A 21,914-nucleotide genomic window follows, 5' to 3' on the forward strand; every position below is an offset into this window, starting at 1 on the left:
AAGTTCACCTCCGTTAGACAAGGAAGAAAAACAAGACATCCTCAATTTCCATCCTCAATTTCCGATCCTGAATTTCCATCCTAAAATTTAACTCCGAACGTTCAGAGGTGCTGTGCATCCGACAGGCACCTCTGAATCTTGGGAATGACAGTTGAGGATCTTGTATGTCTTGTCTTGATTGTCTTGGTCTGTCTTATCCCCTCTCTCTACTGGAGAGCTTACTCCTTTTATAGACGAGATACACGTACAGGATGACGTCTGCACAGTGGCGCAGTTAGCTACCAGTCTTCCTCAGCTCAATAGAGTACATGGGTTTGGCTCCTGCACTAGATCCTGTGATCCTGATCCTTTGGACAAGCACCTGATCCTTTTGACATCTTTTAAAGATCAATGCCCGGTAATGTACACGTTACAACGCCTTGGCCATAACACGTTCAATCTATCACAGCCACCCACCACACCCGAAAAGCCAGAGAAACGAAGGCTTTGCATCAGAGACTAAACCGAGCTGAACCCTCACATTCCTCGTATACTGGTGTGCAACTGTTTTCAACTCTGAACTTCAGCCCTTGTCACACTAACACTTCGAGACAAGGTGAAAGATGTCTCAGCTACTCCCAGGAAATCTCTCGCCTCCTCGCCGTTAAACGGCCGTCGCATGTCCACCGAAGCCAGCCCCCCCCCTTACCCCACATCCTGCAGCATCCCCGCCGCGAGCACTCCCACCATACGCAACCGCGCCCTCGACAACTGGGATGGTGGCGTGTCCGCCGTAAGCATCCCCAGCGCGAGCCCCGTCACCCCTTGCATCTCCGCCACGGGCATCACCGCCGCGAACCGCGGCGAACCGGTCTCGAACAGCGTTACCCAGGTGCCCGATCGGGGATTTGGGGTACTTCCATGCGCAGAAGGCGATGATTGCGCTGATTAGAGCTAGTATACCCGATGGGACACCAACTGCGATACCGATGATGTCCGAAGTCTCTAGCGCTCCCCCTAGCGCCTCGTCGGTTCCTGTCTCACGAGCGGTAGCGGGCGTCTGGATGGACGTTGCTGACGACATTGTACTTTGTCGCTGTAGGAAATAGGGATGCTGTAGGTCAGTCAACAAGGCTGGGGGGGAAGATATCTCGGACAATCTCACACCAGATGGATCCGCGGTCCTTCTAGGTATCAGGGTCCCGCTCTAGCAACCTTGCCCTATCTAAACGCCACCTAGGCCTCGAGAGCCGTTGTCTAGCCGCCGAATTGAGAGCAGAAGGGGATGCCGTTTACCCCGGTTGCTCTACTGCCGTCGTAGCGCTGCTGTAGATGCAGGAGAGGATTGAGCTCGAGCCTGGTGCGACGTTCTGTAGTACCTTAAGGTTACCGTTTTTGTCCATAATTCGTTGATTGGACCATGAGTCCGTGCGCGTGCCCCGCTCTCAGACACAATGCGGTGTGCAACGTATGCATGCCAAGGTACGTTATCGTGTTCATCACCGAGTGGCTGCTTGCCACCAACGACAAAAGGTTTCCGATACAAACTGTAAGAACTTGTCGCGCTGGAAATCGCACTTGTAGAGCTCGGCTCTTGACCGCCGAGCTCAGCAGCTCATCATGTGAGCTCGCCCAAACCATTTTCCTTCGTATTTAAGCTAATCCTTCAGTTCTCTACTGCAGTAGATAGATCCTCAGAGACTTCAACCTTTCCACGCACTTCTCACGACCTCTGCCGAGCTTCTGTACGTGTGACAGAACTTAGAAGTCGGAGAAGATTAGGTTGGACCCTAGATTCAGCCCAACAATTATACGTAGCATTGTAATCGATAAATGGATGCTGCATGTTAGTTCAAACTAAGCGGCATAATTAGCTGAAGCACATACTCGGGTACCGTTGCTATCCACAAATCAACTGAGGCAACTTTCGAGGCAACCGGTTATTACTATCATCCTAGGTCCCGATCAGCGCTCCTAACAAGTCAAATATTAGCCAAACAAGTCCAATCCAATTCCCTACAAAATAAACCAAATTGGCTAATCTGATGATTTGAGCAAGTCAAATTGAAACTGGCCATATTTAGCTCGATTTCGATAGACCTACCTATATAACGTCTTAGTTGTTAGAGTTTGGGTAACGATTTGAGCCCTAGTTCTATGTGCTGTATAAGACTGTTATAAGAACCAGACTTAGCAAAGTTCCATCTGGTAATATTCTTCCTGGCTATTGTCAGAAACACGGCACCTCTGAATCTTGGGAAATGACAGTTTAGGATTTTTGTGTGTCTTGTCTTGATTGTGTTGATTGTCCCTTGTTGTTCTGCCTTCTGTCCATCTATCTTTGCTGGAGAGTTTGCTCCTTTTATAGACGAGATACGCGTACAGGATGGCGTTCGTACCGTGGCGCAGTTAGCTGCCAGTCTTCCTTAGCTCAAATAGAGTACATGGGCTTGGCTCCCACACTAGATCCTGTGATCTTAATCCTTTGGCACATGATCCTTTTGACAGCTATAACCCTCCTATATTGTACTGTAAAATGCCAGAAGAGATATAGATCTCAGCTAGCCAGCCCTCTTTGGGACTTTGTCCTAGCCCTCGAAACCTCGAGAGCCAATTGAAGGATCTTGGCGATGTGGATTTTGATGCTCTACCCACTAAAGATTTTACATCCTAGCCTAAAATCAATCTCTAAGGAAAGTAGTATCTGTTAGAAGAGTAGATATATAGGAAAAGACCTTATACCTTGTAGATATCCTTCTATGGAAGGTAGCTTGTTAAAGTAATTAAGAGCTACGTGTAACGAGAGCCTCTTGACGGAATTAGGACAACCGGGCGAATGCTCCGCAATAATGTCACGTTACCTGGTAGATAAGAACTCCACGTGGCAGCTGCACACACGGGGGAACTTCTGATCTGTAAGGATCAGTCTCTGTCAATAGAAGGAGGCTGTTCGTGAAGACTTCTACCTATAATCATTAACTTATTGGTACTGGTACATCGTGTCCCAACTCCCTCAACGTACCTGTGAACAACTCCTTACACTACGATATTGGTCGCTTTTAGTATTGCAATTACTACTTCCAAGTCTTTAACATTAAAGCAATGTCATTACTAAGTACCCATATCAATCAGGAGCACTAGAAATACGAGAGTAAAGAACCTACCATCTTAGCTCTTAAAAAATAGTGCTCGGTACTCGAGATATTCTGTACTGCTATGGTGGACATACTAGTGATATTATAGTTACTTAGCAATAGCTTCAAGTCTTACCTACTTAACTGGGTTATTAGCTATAATATCCTATTTGCAGTAGTTGAATATCTATAATTTCGTAAGCTTCTGCATTAGAAGGTGACGACCTCCCTTTTACCAAGTACAGAGCAAGGTGAGAAGTGGAAGGTTGGAATGGAACTACTTAACCTATGAGAGCGAGGACTCCTGTAACAAAGAAGTATGGTTAGTACGTGTAGTGGTAGATAGGTAGATAGATAGAGCAGAGGTTCTGGGTTGTCAGGTGCAGGAGGGTGTCAGGTGTAGGCGGGGCACTGCCAGGGTTAGGGGCCTATAAATTACTGGCTTCGCCGGAAGTTTTGGAACGTTCAGAGTTCAACACTGTCACCTACCACCTCCTTAGAAGCGATAGCTGCGTGGACGCCGCTCCTTCAATGCGAATCATCCTTTCACTCTCCTTTTCCCACAGCAATCCCAATTTTCGATCTGACATGGGTTCAAATCGTAGGTGCAAAACCTTTTTTTCAGTGTGGGTACAATTGATCGTGTGTTTTGATTGTGTGTGTACGCGTCTGCGTCGCTAACTATCATCTATCCAGGATTTGGAGATGAGAGCGAACCTCCCTCTTATTCTTACTTCCTTGCATTGAACTACTAGGATCTAGATCCATGGATATAGGTCTAGACGTATAGATCTCAGTAATCTAGGCTCTCGGATTACACTTGATCACATCGGATCACATTGATCTAGATCAGTATCTAACCCACTGTAATATGGGTACCTTAGATCTGGCTCTATAAAGCCAGGTATTATATAGTTTAGTTCTATTAACCCAGATTTCAATATCTTAATCCTATTTTAAGATCAATTAAATTAATTGCAATATATATAGACTCATTTATATAGCTGGGTTGATATTAACTTAGGGTTAGGGTTATAGCTTAGATATATATATATTGCTTTTTTTTTATATTTTCTAAGCTTATATATTAATAGAATACTATAAAAGTTCTTGCTAGCTATAAAGAAATTCGAGGGTAATCGTCTAACTCTATCTAAGGTTATTGTTATATTGTTTATATTAAAAGAAAAACGTAAGGTGGATATAGTGCGATTCTATGATAGTTTAGAAGTAGTTATCTTTACTAAGCTAGAGATCTCTATCGAATTAGGTAGATTCGAAGCTATTGAGCTCCTAACTCCGCTAACGCTATTACAACAACTTTATTGCTAGCCAGAATTCCCTAGGAGATTCGAGGACTTCGAGGTTGACTACCTTGGAAGATAAGTAGCAATGTTAATAGCCTTATCTAAGCCTATTGCTACTGAGAAAGTATTGAAATGGTGCAGAAACACACATCTACACCTACATACTGTGAGGATCAAGGATCCAAGGGTAGTAAGACCAGAGTGTCTGGGTACAAGCAGTGCACGCGCAACGTAGGAGCAGAGTGCTCGTTAGGGGTTGAGTGGTGGTCTCATTGAACTCTGCCTCTCCCCTAAGCTCTGTCTCCCGCCCTCCTTCTTATGCCCGTGACAGTATCGCTAGGGCTTACTTCCCCGCTCTGCTGCTTTGTCGTCCTCCTTGCTGGTGCGCTCCTTCGACGCTCATCTGACGCGCTATTTATGCCATTCCAGCTTAGTGCCGTTGTTGCTTCTGAGGCTCGCTTACGCTGCGGCTCCGAGGCTTCCAGACCGCGCCTCACGCTGGCCCCGCTCAGCCGGTCCTCACACATACCCACTAAAAACAAGGGGGAGAGCAAAGACAGTCAAATGCCTGACAGACAAAATAGATAAGACAGGCCAGGCGACACCACCACAAATCGGGTCCCTGCAGCCTAAACAAGGTCAAAACAACATGTGCAGATAGAGCTCCCTCTGATCAGAGGGAGATCACTTTGCACGCAAGGAGAGCTCGCCAATTGAGCTTGCAACAAGTGTGAAGAAAAGTACTGAATTGATTGTCCTGTCTAAGGAGCAATGGCCAGGACGGCCCTACTTATGGTGCGAAAGAAAAATGGGTCCACGGCAAGTTCCAGCCTCCAGGGCACTATCCTAGCAACTGTGTCCCTCTGATCAGAGGGACCTTGCCCTCTGGGGGCTGTTTTCCCCAACTCAGTATAAGAGGATTTTAATATTAAGTTTATCCGCAGTAGTATCTAATTTGCTATCAAGAAGCTAGATAGTTATTATATATTATTACTTGAGGTACCTATATATTAGTTCACTATAATTTTATACCCTGGGTACAAGACGAGCTAGATCAATAGAAATCTTGATAACGAATAAGCGCTCTATATTATCTTTAGCTTTAACTAGTTCATCTAGGAACGCTATAACAATCTCGAGGTTCTATCATTATACCTAGTAATATTGGGTTACTAAACATTCCTCTACGTGAAGATAACTTCCTTACGATCTAGGGTTATTACAATAGACCTGATAACATCTCTAATGCTCAATAAGAGGTAGAAAAAATCTTGCCGAGCTGGTCAAGATGGTTCCTAATATCCATAAGTGGTGGAGAGGATATAAGGTAGATTTTCCTTGTCTATCAACTATGGCCTTCGATCTTCTCTTGGTCCTAGCAATGTCCTTAGAATACGAGTACGTTTTCAGTCGTGTCAAGCTTACTATTGAGACCTACCGGCACAGTATGTAAGGAGAGACGATTAATATAGTAGAATGCTTGAAAAATTGGACGCAAAGTGCATTATCTGGAACAAGAGTGTAAGAGGGCGCGCAGTAAACCACTCTGCCAATGAACCAAAAGATCCGCCAGTTCAATCACTCCGTGATTGAACGCTGCGCACCACTTGCTTATATCACGTACCCGGGGCTGCGCCCTCAGCCGGTCCCGTGACAACTATCCTCCCCTCTGGAAGAGCTCGCCCTCGAGCTCCTTCGCGGCGGCTTCCGACCACTAAGGATAGCAGGCAAGTGTCAGACCCCCAATGATCCGTATGACTCGCCGTGGGTGGGAACCCAAACCACGCACACCCCGCAGGGCCTTGGGCGAAGCGCGCCGCCACCATGTCATACGTCACTGTGAGCGCCAACGAAGGAGGGGAACCCTGACGTCAATCGCCACTCTCAAGGGCATCTCGCCCGCCGACATGCGGCACCTGGCCGAATTGAACGCAGGACCTCCAGTGCACCCACGGAGTGATTGAACAATTGTAAGAGGGCGCGCAGTAAACCACTCTGCCAATGAACCAAAAGATCCGCCAGTTCAATCACTCCGTGATTGAACGCTGCGCACCACTTGCTTATATCACGTACCCGGGGCTGCGCCCTCAGCCGGTCCCGTGACAAAGAGGTATATCTTGAGCTATGTAGCGACCTGGCAACTGGGAATATCTTCACGGGAAAGTTTGATATAAGGGGAGGGGGGGAGGGGGGAGATCCGGAATAACTATATCCGAGACCCATTTAAATAATCAAATCTTAACAAGTCAAATCGAAACCTGGTAAATCAAGCTAAATCTGGCTTTTCTGGAACATATCAAGGTAAATAGAGGGCCAGATTTGACTTGTTTGACTTGTTGGAAGCGTTGGTCCCGATAGAGATGTGTGCTTATATTCTATAGGCAGCATTAAGGAACTATACGTGTCTTAGTGGGTGGTTCTGGCAGGTAGCTGTTAATTACTTACAAGCAGCCCCCAACCTTAAATCCAATACCTAAGTATAATACCAGCGTTCTTTGGCTTTGTTGTCCCTACCTAATACCCTAGAGGTTTTTTCCTATAAGTTCAGCCCCATTATCCCACCACCGTGCTCTCGTGCGTGCAACTCAGGCCGATGAAATGCGAAGACTCTCTGACGGCGGTAGATAGGTACCTTTGAGGTAAATGATAGCAACCATCGTAGAATTGAATGATGCTTCTAAACTACCGGAGTGCATGAGGAGGCTGGGAATTGCCTCATTTCCAGGGAAAGCTCCAGCCCTTCTGTCCATTAGCAACCTCGAACTCACCACCTGTCCCTCGTCCACTCTTAACCTCACCGCCCTTGGGATTGGATGCCATGCCACCCCAACCCTCGCCGCCCTGACCTTTCTCTCCTTGTCCTCTCCCGCCCAGAGCTCTACCTCCAATCACTTTACCACTCGCATCCACCCGTCCGCCCATACCCAAACCCCCGGTAGCAGAAGCTACCCCATGCTTGGTATACGCTTCACCACCCATAGCGACCCCGCCGGCGGCCACAGCAATCGTCCTGTCGGAGTTGACATGCAGAGTTTTCTCCTCGCGCAAGACATCACCGAGGATAGCGTAGCGGTCGGTGAGAGTTTTGCCTGAGCAAGAAAGGGACACCAAGCCGGGAATCTGGTGCCTATTCGTGACCCAGGCAATGAATTCCCCAACGGTCAAGTCATCCTCCTCGGTACGATCGAACCATTCTGTGCCCCATGTTGTGGTTAGCATGTTGAACGGGATTTGACGGTTATGATGAACAAGATGTGTGTACCGTTGCTAACGCAATACTGGAAGCTGATGTCCTGGGGGTCACTGGAACCCATCGTCTTGGATAAGGATGTCGTCAAAGGCTCCTGGATCTTAGACACGTGGCAGCCAGGTGAGGTAGGGAGGTCATTTGCCCCCTCTAGGCATTTTGAAGCCCCAAGAGCACGGCTTTATATTCGTGAGTCTGCTGTTTAGCGTGTATGTGGATTTGTTGCTCAATCATATTGACAATCCAGTCTCATCGGTTACGTAGATAGTCATGGTCCCTCCAGCGCTAGGCAGCAGCACAGCATATTCAAGCTGCGCAGGAGGATATACCTAACGCCAGTGCTGTTGCCACACGTAAACATCGACTCCGCAAGTATCATATTCAACTAGCTATGCAAGCTCGTAAGAAATCTCGGATAGGTGCGCTTTGAGCGGAAACAAAAGAAAGAGACAACGCCAAAGGCACATGTACCTGCTCAACAAGCTAACCATGCCGGTGAACAACGATGGGATGTTCTAAACCTACTTAGGCATATGTAGATGCCTCGAATGAGGATTAGGCGGATGGACTCCGTTCCCGGTGCAATTGTACCCAATCTAATGCAAGTGCTCGGACGATTGGAAGTAGCCCAACCCGGTGACCATGAATGAGTTGGTGGAGTTCAACCCGGCCCCGATGCAAGAGTACCCAAACTAATACAGCGGCCTGGGCGGCTGCGGTTAACACAAACCCGGTGACTATGGTTGGAGGAAGGGAGGGGGAGGGGAAAGAACGGTGAGTTGTTGGGCAGAAACGTGTACCTTTGTTGAAGTCACCCCTTGCCATTACCACCTTTAGTGTGTCGCCCCACTTGGCTGTGGCACCGCCCCCTTTGCGGGTTGCTTTGAAGACGCTGCCCGAGACATGATACTTAGGGCGGATCCTGATGCTACCAGCTGTGCCGTCGCCGCCAGCGGCGTCGCCATTTCCGCGGTCAGAGGTAGCACCCGCGCCGGCTCCATGGACGCCAACATGGAAGGCTCGCAGGGAGGGGAACGTGGTTGCTGAGACAATGGGCTGTAGGAAGCTTCTAGGAGTAGTGAGAAGAAGAAAAAATGATGTGCTTACAGCCCGAAAAGACCCTCCCTTAGTTAATACATTAGGCAGCGCAACTACGTTAGGCATGGCTTTACGATAATTTATAAATATACCTTCGCCCAGTCCTCTGTAGGTCGGTTTTATCTACTAGGACGCAACCAGCTCTAGCCTCCAAAATATCACATCAAGACATCAGGTAAGCAGTACAGGACACCACTCATTGGTATTCTCAGGATGCTCACACATACATCGACTTGCAATAGGAATTACCTTTGACCGATATATAGTCATCTCAACACAATGTCTGTACTGGTGCCAACGGACGTGGAGCCGCCAAAACCTTCGGAACGTCTTCATTTGACATGGCCCGATGACTGTGTATGGGTTGGTGCGGACAATCACCTCGACTGCATCAACGACGAAGAGTCGGCTTATGGTGAAAATCCTGGGCTGCAGGATCAAGGAGGCAAAAAAAAACGCCTGTTTTTCCGGCCTCAGGTCACAGTCAATGTTTACAGCACTGGCGGGTCGGGCTCGGGCGCTGGAGGGTCAGGTTCGGGCGCGGGCGGGTCAGGAACGGGCGGCGCGGCAACTGTCAACGGCAACGGTCTCGGTGTCGGCGGGGATCCTATCTCTGACATGGCAAGCCAACTCGCATCACTGTCTCAGAAAGTCGAGCAGCTATCCTCTTTGGCGTCGAACCTCTCTTCGTTATCTAGCCAGCGTACTGTGATCGAGTCTGGGGGGTGGCATACGTCTGAAGTTCGACCGTGGAAAAATCCCCGGCACAACACGGAAGGGCGTATCTGCTTTGGAAAGCGATTCAAGTCCATCCCAACGGTAATGGTGAGCATATGTTCTGCGGATGTCTTCCACGGAACCAACTTCAGGGTCAAGGTGTATGCAACGGATATCGACTTGACCGGGTTCACGGTCCATGCTGACTCCTGGGGCGATACTAAGCTATACGGTTGTGGAGTGTCGTGGATGGCTGTGGGGAAGTGATTAGCGCGTAGAGGGAATTACAAATGGCCATATCATGCTCAATGCAAGCAATTCAACAAGCATGGCAATGAGAACTGCCTCCTCTTCCATTCGTTGTGCCTTGCACTCTTAGCAAGTAACATGAAATGTTTGCTAGAATCATATGGCATAGATCCTTAGAAGCATTAGCCACCGCTTCAGAGGCCTCATTCGCGAAATTTGGTTGTTTTACTACATGCTATTGGATATCACGGCTTAGTAGGCTCTCAAATGGTAAGGAGCTAGTTAGATAAGGTAGCTGATCGGGAGGTAGGTCGCTTCTATTGTACGTCGGTTTGGTTCAAGTGCTTTGGGCTCATCCATCTGGACCCATCCCCCTCTCCTCTCGAATAACTTTCGGAGAGCACCTAACTCCACACTGATCCGTCAAGCATCACGAAGGGTTGGGCACCACGGCAGTTGGGCCATCACGGTAGAAGTGATGCCACAATAGATTTTACTGGTGTGTGTGGACAGTAGGCCTTCGTTACGGCCGAGAGGAACTTTGCACCCCATATACGCCGGGCATCCTGCGGGGCGCCTGAGCACACCCAGCTCCTATCCAGGTCTGTACAGAGACAATCTCATTATGGCTCTCGGTTTTCGGGATTCTGTTATGTCGGGATCCCATATAGGGTTGGAGTGAGCGGGTATCGCGGCATCCGTCAAAACTGGACAGGTTGGGCGGGGGAGCCGCCGCTCGCCGTGTTTTGGGCACCTTGGGTGCCTGTTGTACCACACACCACCATGCACAAAGGGTATTGAGAAGTACGACTGCAGTCGCCAAGCCGCTACCCCAGTTCTCTAGGCCGCCGTGGTACCGCTAAGCCCTCAAGAATTCGGAAGGCCGGCAACCAAGTGCTTGGACTTGCGTGGCTAGCTCCACGTCGCGGGAGCACAGTGACGTGTTCGCCATGATAACGGGTATTGCTCCTGTGTGGATCTGTGCGAAGGCAGCTCTCTCGACGGGTACTTCCATCTGTAGGACCCCCATGCATGACCCTGGCGCGCAACCGATCGAAATCTGCGGCATCCCCGACTCGGAGAGGCTAGGTTCAGGGCCACCACACCCTTATCGCCTGGGAATTATGTCTCCCACTCTCTGCTTGGATCAGAGGACCCACGTACACACACTCTCCCAGGTCAGAGCAGTGCCAATTCTGGGGCTGCAGACTACATCTGTCGCTTCTCAGGAGATACTGTCAACCTATAGACGCAGCACTATATTACGGTGTTATAATTGGTTAACAACCCATCTCCTCTTAACCCGAGCCCGATATACCAAACACTACCCCCCCCCCCCCCCCCCCCCCGGCTCCGGCCACCACCCTCGGTGTTGGCTAACAAACGACCAGAAACAGGCGTATCAACTTAGACTCGCTTAGGAAGCTTGCGATCTATACATCGGACTTGTATTCGGTGATAAGGGCCCAGAAAATCCTTTCGCCAGATATTTTTTTTTTTTTTTTTTCATGAGAGTACTACGTATTGATAGATATGCAAGTCAAATTTGCATTATCTTCGTTCGTGCTTCAACGCAAGATAATGAATTAAAAATCCATCTTATATTCTAAGCAAGCTGCTGTTGGCAGGGTGTTGAACGTGGTGAACCGCACTCTAGATACTTACGTGAGAATTACGTTAATTCATCCCCGAGCACGCGTGGATAAATTCGAACTAGAGATCAACGGTGTCGGATGACTTGGATGACTCGGATGTCCAGGATGTCCCTTTCCCTAGATTGCAGACTCTAAACGGCCTGATGTCTAGTGTGTTGAGGGGTTAAAAATGTTTAATAAAGAATTCAATATTGTTGTCACAAAAATTACGTACCAGACAGCTAGGTTCCTAGCTCCTGTCCTATCAGCTACGCCCCTCAACCCAGCTCCAGAGCTCACTTCGCAGCGACTAGTTTGGCTGCCTTGGCTGGTTTCGCACTTGCACCGGAGCCTCGGTGCTTCTAACTGGCCACACATTCCTCTTCCGCCCTTCGTTTCTGCACAGAGGTTGGACGCATTCCCCCAGGTCCGCGCCGGTACCACCGCGCCCTCTCTTCGTACCTCTGCCAATGCCCTTACTGCCGCACATTGTGCTCCCATCGTATGTGCCGCCTGCTTTCAAATACCCCTGGGAACTGTCCAAGTGTCCATTGACGAGCGTCGCGTGGCCGTCAAGGCCTGCGCCGCCGCTAGCGACGGTTTGTCATCCTGACAGAGCCAACATCGCGGTACCGCGGGCTGGCGTGATAGTTAAGGTTAGGGTCTTGCGGTACGTCTTTATGGCGGCTGGCGCGGACAATCTTATTTCCATCTTGGTGTTGGCGTCTTGAGACATCCGAAAGACCGCATGAAAGCTCGCCGAATGATATACCTCATGCAGAAGAAAGTAGCGTTTCGAAAGGTTATGACGATGGGTCAGGAGGTACTAGTACTTCCCCCGTGAGTCGATCACCAGAGCGGATTCCTGGCACATCGGGATCCCTCGCTGGAACACAAAGTGTTGAGGAAGCATTCATGAGTTGTATTCCAAGCCCCGGCTTGGATCATGCGGCTACCCTGGCTTGTATTTGAATTAGAAAAGGTGTGAAGGCTGCAGCTCTTTCTGCGAGAAATCAGGATTGGGCGTGCCTCAAGCAGTAAACTAGCCCAATGCTCTTTCCGAGACGGCAGGACCCTGAGGAAAGGAGCTGCCCCTCGTTGAATCGGGCATCTCTGCCCTGTGACCTCTGCGACATCTTCAGACCGTTCTAACCATATTGGGTTATATACCACACCGGCTCGCATGTACTACGAGGGACGCGGGAGGGTGCACCAGCAAGCGCCCAGGGTGCCCATCATTTGCAGCACGGAGCCAACGAGGGTGGCCGGCATTAGCACTCATACCTTACAGATGTCGGCAGAAGAGGATGGCGTTATTGTGCGGCGTCCTAATTTCAATTTTTCTCGGCGAGACATCTTTTTCACGTCGGAACAGGCGGGGGTCGAAAAACCTCCGCCGAAAATAGGAGCTTCATGGCTGTCTCTACTGGAACCGGCTCGGCCAAGAGGCCGAACGAAAATGCTCATCACAACATAAATATGTGTGCATATCCCTCCCGTAAGAGTAAGTATAACCAAGGCAGTGCGGAAGCAGAAAGCATCCATCAATCACACACGAACAGAGACCTCTTACATTGCTCGTTGCAAGGCCACGATACCTCCCTATCACCATGAGCAGCGCTTCCAGACCTCAATATGATGGCTCCGGCCAGGGTGGTGATGCTACAACTTCATGTGGAACCTGGACCGGCCCGACTGGAACCGTTACTGCCGGTAACGGTACTGGTGGTGACGTCAGGTTCGGTACCGGAACAGTGGTCCCGAATGCCGACTTCAAGATGTCCGGAAAGGGTGGCAAAGCTCAAGCAAACGCTGGCGGCGCTGCCAAGGGCGGCGATGGCAAGGGCGGCTCTTTCAGCTTTGGCGTCTAGGTACCTTGGCATAAGCCCCTATGTCTCGGGCCGTCGCTACTTCCGTAGGCCCTCCCAATGAGCTCCGTTGACGGCACTTTATTGACTCTTCATGGATGGGTTCGTTCCTCAGTTCTTGAAACCGACCTTTGTTTCATTCGTTATGAGGGAGTGCTGGACCAGAGCACGTAGTCGAGATTTGTTACCGCGTCACCGTATGGCTTCCGAGTTAAGGTATCAAAGTATATCAGTCTTTTATAGGTAGTAGCTTTTTACAAAATGCGTACAGCATTGCCTCGCAAGCAGTAAAGCAAAAGAGAAGAACAGATGTCTGGTGAACCGCATATCACCCTTACCCAGTGAGCTGCTTTTCTAGAGAACGTGTAGATTGGAGATGTTAAGCTAGAACTCCTCAAGCTTGGAAATGAGATCGGCAACAGCTTCCCTTGATAGAGTCGATATAGGACTTTGCGCTCCATATTGCCCTCGTGATTAGGGGTAGAATTGCCTGCAACATCAAGGTCAAGAGAGGCTGGATCCATTGTACTCGTAGTTTGTCCGCGGCTTCGTCGCTAATAAGAGAGAGCCTTGGTCTACAAGGTCAATTTTTCCGAAGTTGATTGGAGTTTGTCGTTCCCGATGCCGGTCTTCAAACGTACCTTGATGTGGTTCCCTCACCGGGGGGATTGTGGCGGAGCAGGTGGGACAGCGGCAGTGCGCGGTGGGGCGGGGGGAACAGCAGCGCTAAGCCGAACGCATGATTTGTCGTGCGGCTTATTAAGGTAACCGGATCGCATTTTAGCGCATGCTGTCTCCTTATTAACGCAGCCTTGAAACTTCAGGGCCCATGAATTGTTAGATACAAGGGTGGTTCGTGATAAGGCTACACGACATTAATTAAGCTTAGGCTATGTAAAGAAAACCACATCCACTCCTTGGACAGAATTTTCCTGAGATACCAGTAGAACGCAATACAATTGACTCTTTCTTGCTCACGAGTGTTCCCGGGTTAAAGACTGCGGTATTGAGGTGGTCATATGAGCGGTGATTACGTATGTTACCTAGACGTTGCGGATCAATGGGAGGTTGGGGTCAGTAGATCAATAGACAATTGTTCCTAATCCGCAGAAACCAATATTATCAGACGTTGAAACATAAATTAATTAGCAAAAATCAAGTGCAGCAAGTCCAATTGTGTTCACAGCTCCTCTCTATCATCTCTGTCAGGAAAAATATCATATGCCCACTCATCCATCCGCCCAGTCCACGGCCACGAGAGTTCAACAGCCCCATCTACCCGTGTGACATTCGCCTCGCTGCCTCCGATAGATAAATTGACCAGGTCAGGTAGCGCTTCGATTGCAATAAGACCTGCCTTCTCCGCCGTCATGGCCGATTCCTTAGCGGTTCGACGGCCGTATTCTCTCCCTTGGGCCCCGAAGTATGCATTACCGCAATCGGCCCAGCCGTAAAAGCCAAGTGCCAAGTCGTCGGTGCCTGGGAGTTCAAGGTGGCGGAGGTTGGTAAACCTGGCGAGAACTTCGAGGTATCTCTGCAACGAAATCCGGTGTCAGCCAGCGCAACACCCGTATTAGTAAGGTAGTAATACGGAATGATGCATGATGGTGAGGTGTCTATCAACTGGGCTGTACCTTGAGGACTCGCTCATCTGAGCTACCGAGCCCATCTACTCTAAGAGGGCCGGATATTGCTAGATGTGAGAGATTGGGCATCGCACTCAGCATCTCTGTAGAATGATCAGCCTGGTTTTTGGTTAACGCCCTGCGATGCAAATAAACCTTTGAGGAAGTCTAGAGACCAGATACCCGAGCCCACGGACATGCTAAAACTGGTCAAGTCCTTATTCCCGGTTGTCGCTTTAATAAGAAGTTCTCTGGGACACGGCCTCTCGCGTCGGACATGCCAATCGCAGTGCCACGCCTTGGGGGAATAGGTGACCGTCTCGAGGTTCGGACACAGCGGGACCAGGTATTCGGAGAACGGGCCGGCGGTTAGATTCCGGACGGAACGCAGCTTCAGATCCCGGGAAGTAAAAGCCTCCCCGAACAGTGGCGTCTGTTTGCATGGCATGTCCCAGACTATAGCCCTCAGGTTTGGCATGGAGGTGAGAACATCGGCTAAGAGGTTGACGAAGTCCAGTGAAGGGTTTTCTGGTTCCTGGCCCTCATGCACAAAAATATCAACATCCAGCGTCTCGACCCCTTCTAATGCCGGAGGACAGCTTTGGATCTCTCGAAGACGTTCCAGGGCATTCCCCCACCCATATCGGTCGATACCCGCTCGATTGTTGTTGATTTCAAGGCGCTGGAATAAGTTGGGCGGTATGGCATTATCGATGTAGAATGCTGGATCGACCTGGCAGAGATATGCGGCAACGTCAGGTGTCCTTTCTAACTCTTGCCTATTGGCCTCGATCCATGGGTGGCGGGCGTCGAGAATGAACTGCGGGATGTTGGAACGTCTGCCAAGCCCGAATGGAAGCCACGGTTGCGACCATGAAACCAAAGAATCCCACAAGGTAAAAAGAAACACGGAAAAGGGCTGCATGATCAATGCTCACACAGTTCGCGGTAGGGCCGGACGTTGCTGAACACGAGTTGTTGTGTCGGTGAACGTGAATAGGATAACCAAGTGATGGCACCTAGGAGACCCAATGACGTGTCCTTCTGACTGGCAGGCAGCCACCAATGTTTGAGAATCCGATCCTGCGACCCCGCGGTCCGGGGTGCAGTATTAGGTGACGAAGATTTCTTTATACCCCCACTTAACTATCAATTCAACCGAAACTGCGTGATGAGGGAAAAGTCCTGAAGCGCTGCTTAGATTTTGATCAACTTTGGCGTCTACGAAATGAGGAAACGTCAAAAGCAAGGAGAGTGCGGATGCAAGTGACATTGTGGTTGCCCCTCGTGTACTCAGTTGCTGACTCACTGCGAGGCTATTCGGGGGTTTTTGGATTATCTGCTCCGTCGTTATCGCTACTCTCCTTGGGGGACCCTTAAATTTATCGTCCTCTGAATCATCTATGTCAGATACATTCTCATTCGCGATAAGTTTCTCTTTGTGCTGCTGACGGTATAGTAGAAGCTGGCGGCATCGTGTGATCATTTTCGCTACAGACGCTTCTACGCGATATATTCTTGGCCAGGAAATTAGGTAGGTACTCTTGGATGTAATTATGTGACAAGGGCAGATGTATCTGGGCTTGGAAATCGCCACGGACCCCAGAGCTTAGGAGGAAAGGTAAGACCGTGATAGCTTCAATTCGAAGATGATCTTCTGTAGCCTCAAAGGTCCTTAATTTTATTCAACCGGATGGTGCCTAGGGCTCCCATTTATCTTCAGAGTCTACCAGCTTCACCATTTCCACGAGATTCTATATTCGGGACCTTCTAGACCTATCCTATCTTCCATTAACTGCCGTACTCGTGTGGGTAGTCAGCTGGACCTCCGCAAGCCTTGTTGGCAACTCCGTAACTGAGTTGGCACGAATGGATGCCTCTAAGGTTAAGGTAGCTTACATGGCCGTGTGCAAAAGGGTGAAAACTGAGGCTTTTGTGGTAGGTTACGGGAGAGGCAGGCGAGGTCAAACTACTTGAGTCTCTGATGCACAGCTACGCATCTACTAGGGAGTCTCCCCGCCCATGTACTAATCTTTGTCACCTTGCAGTCGGGTAGCTATCTATTTGGAAGCTCGATGGCCTGTTAACCGAGGGGATTTGGTAATGGATTTTCCACCCAGACAACACGTGCTGCGGTTTAGACTGCTGTTTTAGCAGGCGCGCGGCTTCAAGTTTTAGCAGTCTAGACCACCTCAAAAAGTACATGTCGGTTAGGGCACATATCTTCTCGGTGTTAACAGTACCCGCACAGTACTAAACCCTAGCACACACTTAAGCACGTATACACCTCCAAATTCTCAGAAGGTTATCGGGAAGCCAAACCTCTAGCAGTTCACTTAGCGATGAAGGCTATAACCTTAGTTTAAAACATACTATACCTGTACCTACTAGCATTTTCATCTCTTTTTACTTTTCAATACTATTGAAATAGTACAGAAACACACATCTACACCCACATACCCACCAATACAAGGGGGAGGGCAAAGATGGCCAAATGCCAGAGAGACAAGCTAGACAAGACAGGCCAGGCGACACCACCACAAATCGGGTCCCTGCAGCCTAAACAAGGTCAAAACAACATGTGCAGATAGAGCTCCCTCTGATCAGAGGGAGATCACTTTGCACGCAAGGAGAGCTCGTCAATTGAGCTTGCAACAAGTGTGAAGAAAAGTACTGAATTGATTGTCCTGTCTAAGGAGCAATGGCCAGGACGGCCCTACTTATGGTGCGAAAGAAAAATGGGCCCACGGCAAGTTCCAGCCTCCGGGGCACCATCCTAGCAACTGTGTCCCTCTGATCAGAGGGACCCTACCCTCTGGGGACTGTTTTCCCCAACTCACTGTTGTAACAGTTGTTCCTATATACAATCAGTCCTTTTAGTAAGCTACCTTGATCGAACCGAGTATAGCTCTGTTAATAGACAGTAGATTATCTATAGTGCAGTTAGCTAAATAAAAATAGATACTATAGCGGAATGAGTATGGGTCTAGCTTATAGTATAGCTAACTCTAGTAGCAATACTATTGATATCTGCTAAACTTCATAATACTTACTATTATAGTAATAACTGCTGCTTACTACTACCTGATTATACTAATAATATAATAGTTAACCTTGTTTATACGGAGATAGGGAAAGATGTTGGGGCGAACAACGAAAGCGGTAATGACGTTGGCTGCAAGTGGTTGCCAGCCTGGCTCTGGAAGGGGCCTTAGATTCTGCTGATGAACTCGGTGGTCTAGAAGGCAGTGAAGCGAGGCTTGACAACGGAAATGAAGCATCAAACGCACCGAATTTGCCACTTCCGGATCGGGATGGTGTCCAGTACACCGGGGAAGAAATGGTCTATGAGAGATGATGAGTCGATTTTCTGTCAGCAATCATGGAACTACATAGTGTTGAGGGTAGGCCCTCCCAGAGCAGCGGTCCCGCCCCCACGCGAATATCAGCGCCAAGAAACCAATTCTGCCCAAGATAGGCATCTGATCTGCCCATCTCCCGTGCGATTGCTTCCATCCCACACTATGTTCATTAGCTTATTGGTTAAAAAGCGACAGAGTCACCGGCCCCAGAAGGGAAACTATTTATGTAACAGTCGCGGCCACCCTCGCAATAGATTTCTCCGGTGAAGGTGCAGCGTCGCTGGTGCCTCGCCAGCGCCTCGCCGGAAGGCAGTACCCCACACCGGTGTGAGAAAGTGGCAATCCCAAGCAGAAACCGGAAGATGAACTGTTTTATGGTTCTCCTTTACGACATACAGCCGAGAAAGCTTGGGATCATGTCTCTGAAGATGATGTCTGGCGGGCCCTACAACAAACTTAACTTGCCGGGAGTGCAGGATCCCTATACCCCTTGGCTGAAATCCAGTTCTTTCCGTCTAAGTGGTTGAAGCCTCCTCATAACTAATGCATGTGTTGTGCCAGATAAACTGGGCTGAAGTCGTTCCTTACATTCTCAGCGTTACTTCGCTAATGACACTTACTATAATGCTCAGCCCGACAGGTGGAGGCTGGGTATGAGCCTTCAAAATCCGAGGTCCATATTACTACGTATTTAAGTGCGAACACCTACGGTGTGTGCACTCATTGGCAAGCCAAGTCGAGACCGGGAAGTTGTTACCCCGAGGTGAAGACGCCCAGCCTTGTGTCGATGGAATGCCCTTCTTGGAGGCAGTAATGCTGCATATTCTTCTAAGTCGCAGGTGCAGAACACACAACGGTGAATGCTAAATTAAAACCGGTATAGCTCTCAACGAATCAGATGAGCCCCCGAGCGGGGCGTGCCTGTCTCGCAACTCTCAAGTCCCGTGCTATAGGTAGTATCGGAATCCGATTTCCCTTCCCAACCACACATATACACACAATTTCAGCTCCGTCTATGGTGGGTGGTGAAATTCTGATCTTAGATAAGGGGGTTCCCCATGCTGGGTTTCTACTACTTAAATGGACCCCCCTCGATTTCGAAAGGACCAACGGCTCCGGACTGCAACTCCGATTCCAACTCATTTCCGTCCGTATTATCATACCCCCGTTTATGTCGGCCACACAGGCGATTGTTGGTTGGCGCCTCGAAGCCAGTGACTGGCAGTGAGTTGTACCTAACTTCATATGTACACCCATCTCGACCCTATAAGCCCATGCTTACATAGTCCTTGATATAGCCCGATGGACCGACTCAAACAGCAATCACATCTCAGGGGTATTGAGTCCACAAGTCTTGCCGGCAACGCTAGTCAAACACTCGCTATTACTGGACACGCTGCTAATGGGCTTACCGGCGAGCAAGCTCCTATAAAGGCAGCCGGCACTAAAAAGGGGTTTAATACCGTCAGCGATTATTTACTTGGAGTAGGTAGCCAGTTTGACGGCGACAATAAGCTTGTCTCAAGGGATACGCTAAAGGATCAACAATAACAGGAGAAGGAAGTCGAATTATACCGTATTTATTGAGCGGCATGTAGTTTAATTTTAGAACTTCGAGCGCTTTGTTCTGAACACCCTGCAACTATGGTTTAGTGCTTCTGTGTTCTATGTTAGGTGCGAAGCCCTGCTTTTGTGAGACGAGCATTGGGACTTGAGTTTGACTTGTGTGGCGCCGGTGATATAATAATTACGGCCCTGTCTTCTGTCACGCACTGCAGGAGCCCGGCAGAGGTTGTGGAAGTGCACTAAATTGTTGGAAGTCTGCAGAATCTATCTACTGCAGCGGGAAAAGAGAGTCTGGCTTGAGTGCAAAGCAAATTGGCCGACAGAGCTCACGCGATGAGCTGTTGAGTGCCCCATCTCGACGAGGGAGCTCTAGGAGCACTCTCCCAAGCGCGACATCCCTCTATAACATGTTCTATTTACAAACGTCACATATAAGCAAATGTTACATGGAATCGCCGCTGTATAGTAAAGATGGTAATCGAGAACATGCTGTTGTACTGTACCCGCCGGGTGGGTGCCCTTCCCAGTCGGGTACGACGCCTCGTCCGACTGCCTCGTTCGCACTGTTCTGCGCCGCTGCAGTAAAAATAGACACGCTTCCCTCTCGATGTCGCCGAAACTTCCTCAGGGATGCAGACCATCTCCTACATATACGCTGAGACCCACAGAGCTTCGACTTGGGCAAACCAGGACTGCATTTGACCACCGAGTCGCTAGCCGCAACGAAGCGAGGCCAATACTCCCCTCGCATTGCCAGCCTAGCCGGGATCCAAGAGCGCTTCCCAATCATCATGTCCTTCAATCCATGCTTGAAAATTCGGTACTTCCGTCTCCTGTTGTGGGGTACAGTAGATATTCGCCCACCTCTTTCCACCACCACCCTCTCTCCCCTTATCAAAACGCCACGCCACGGCGAGGGGATCGCTCAATCAACCTAATCCTTCAGCTGAAACATCGAGAGGATGCATGTAGCATTCGCTCGAATTCCTGTATCAGCGGAATGTGGAGTTGATTGCTGTTGAGAATTCGACAGAGTCGGACTTTTTGATGCAGCAGGTGTTGACCAAAGAGAAGTCTAGACCATGTTGCTGGGCTCGCTCTATACAGGACTTGATCTTTTAATGCCCCATCTTGTCCTTTACTGACTGATTGTTCATACCGTCATATGTCACCTCATACTACTCGTCCCCTCCCCAGTTATGCGAGATCATGACATACTAGGGCAGGCAGGCAGTCGGTAGGACCTTTAACCAGGCTAAGATCACCGATCAGTGTGAATTACAGGAGCGCATTTTGGCTCGACGCAACATGGAATTTATCGCAGGATAGCTACTGGTTCAGGAAAGAGGCGGATGAGTTTCATGCATAAGGAGAAAATCAAGCGGCGGAGTCTTATAAGAGAGGGTATAAGTCGCCGTAACCTAGAAGCGAGACACCCCACATCCGAGACGTTCTGTAAGACCCACACCGAAAATCACACCCCATCAATTACCTCCTTTTTGCCCAGACTAATATACAGGAAACCACTGAACTACCACTATTACTACTACTTTTTAACCTGCTCTTTTCATCTAGATTATCCCCAATACAGTTAGCCTCGGTTCAGGCCCGGTAGGTTTGGTTAAAGGCAGCGAATTAGTATTTGGATCTACTTCAACCCTCTTCCTTTTAACAGGCCGGATATTCTCAATCTAGATTTTTAGAGCCTGGTATTCGTACTATAACCCAGCCAATGAAATGGTGCAGAAAACTCATCTACACCCACATACCCAACAAAATAAGAGGGAGGGCAAATATCTGGATAGACAAGATAGACAAGACGGGCCAGGAGACACCGCAACTAATCGGGTCCCTACAGCCCAGACAAGGTCAAAACAATATGTGCAGATAGAGCTCCCTCTGCTCAGAGGGAGATCATATCGCACACAAAGATAGCTCTCAAGTTGAGCCTGCAACTGATGCGAAAGAAGATGTGTAATTGTGTGACTTGTCTAAGGAACGTCGGCTCAGACGGCCCTGGTTAAATTGCAACTGAAATGGGTCCCCACGCAGCATCTAGCCTCACGAGCGTTATCCCTGTAAATACCTCCCTCAGACCAGAGGGCCAAGATCCCTGGGAACCGTATCT

At 49.2% G+C, this 21,914-nt stretch overlaps 4 protein-coding genes across 4 annotated transcripts; 2 read left to right on the forward strand and 2 right to left on the reverse strand.

Annotated features, from left to right (window-relative positions):
• Positions 1-658: 658 nt before the first annotated feature.
• Positions 659-931, forward strand: MFIFM68171_09526 (uncharacterized protein; the record flags this gene model as incomplete). The annotated part of the gene is made up of 1 exon (XM_071064945.1): positions 659-931. The coding sequence occupies one exon, from the start codon at positions 659-661 to the stop codon at positions 929-931; it is 273 nt and encodes a 90-aa protein (XP_070921046.1).
• A 6,204-nt stretch (positions 932-7,135) lies between these two features.
• On the reverse strand, positions 7,136-7,734 carry MFIFM68171_09527 (uncharacterized protein; the record flags this gene model as incomplete). Its single annotated transcript, XM_071064946.1, has 2 exons — positions 7,136-7,614; positions 7,683-7,734. The coding sequence occupies 2 exons, from the start codon at positions 7,732-7,734 to the stop codon at positions 7,136-7,138; spliced, it is 531 nt and encodes a 176-aa protein (XP_070921047.1).
• A 5,241-nt stretch (positions 7,735-12,975) lies between these two features.
• MFIFM68171_09528 (uncharacterized protein) lies at positions 12,976-13,236 on the forward strand (the record flags this gene model as incomplete). The annotated part of the gene is made up of 1 exon (XM_071064947.1): positions 12,976-13,236. One exon carries the CDS (start codon positions 12,976-12,978, stop codon positions 13,234-13,236), a length of 261 nt encoding a protein of 86 aa, XP_070921048.1.
• Positions 13,237-14,413: 1,177 nt separating this feature from the next.
• Positions 14,414-15,783, reverse strand: MFIFM68171_09529 (uncharacterized protein; the record flags this gene model as incomplete). The annotated part of the gene is made up of 3 exons (XM_071064948.1): positions 14,414-14,767; positions 14,868-14,962; positions 15,015-15,783. 3 exons carry the CDS (start codon positions 15,781-15,783, stop codon positions 14,414-14,416), a joined length of 1,218 nt encoding a protein of 405 aa, XP_070921049.1.
• Between the last annotated feature and the right edge of the window lie 6,131 nt (positions 15,784-21,914).

Source organism: Madurella fahalii, assembly GCF_045866475.1.
Source record: "Madurella fahalii IFM 68171 DNA, scaffold_5, whole genome shotgun sequence".
Taxonomy (NCBI): Eukaryota; Fungi; Ascomycota; class Sordariomycetes; order Sordariales; genus Madurella; species Madurella fahalii.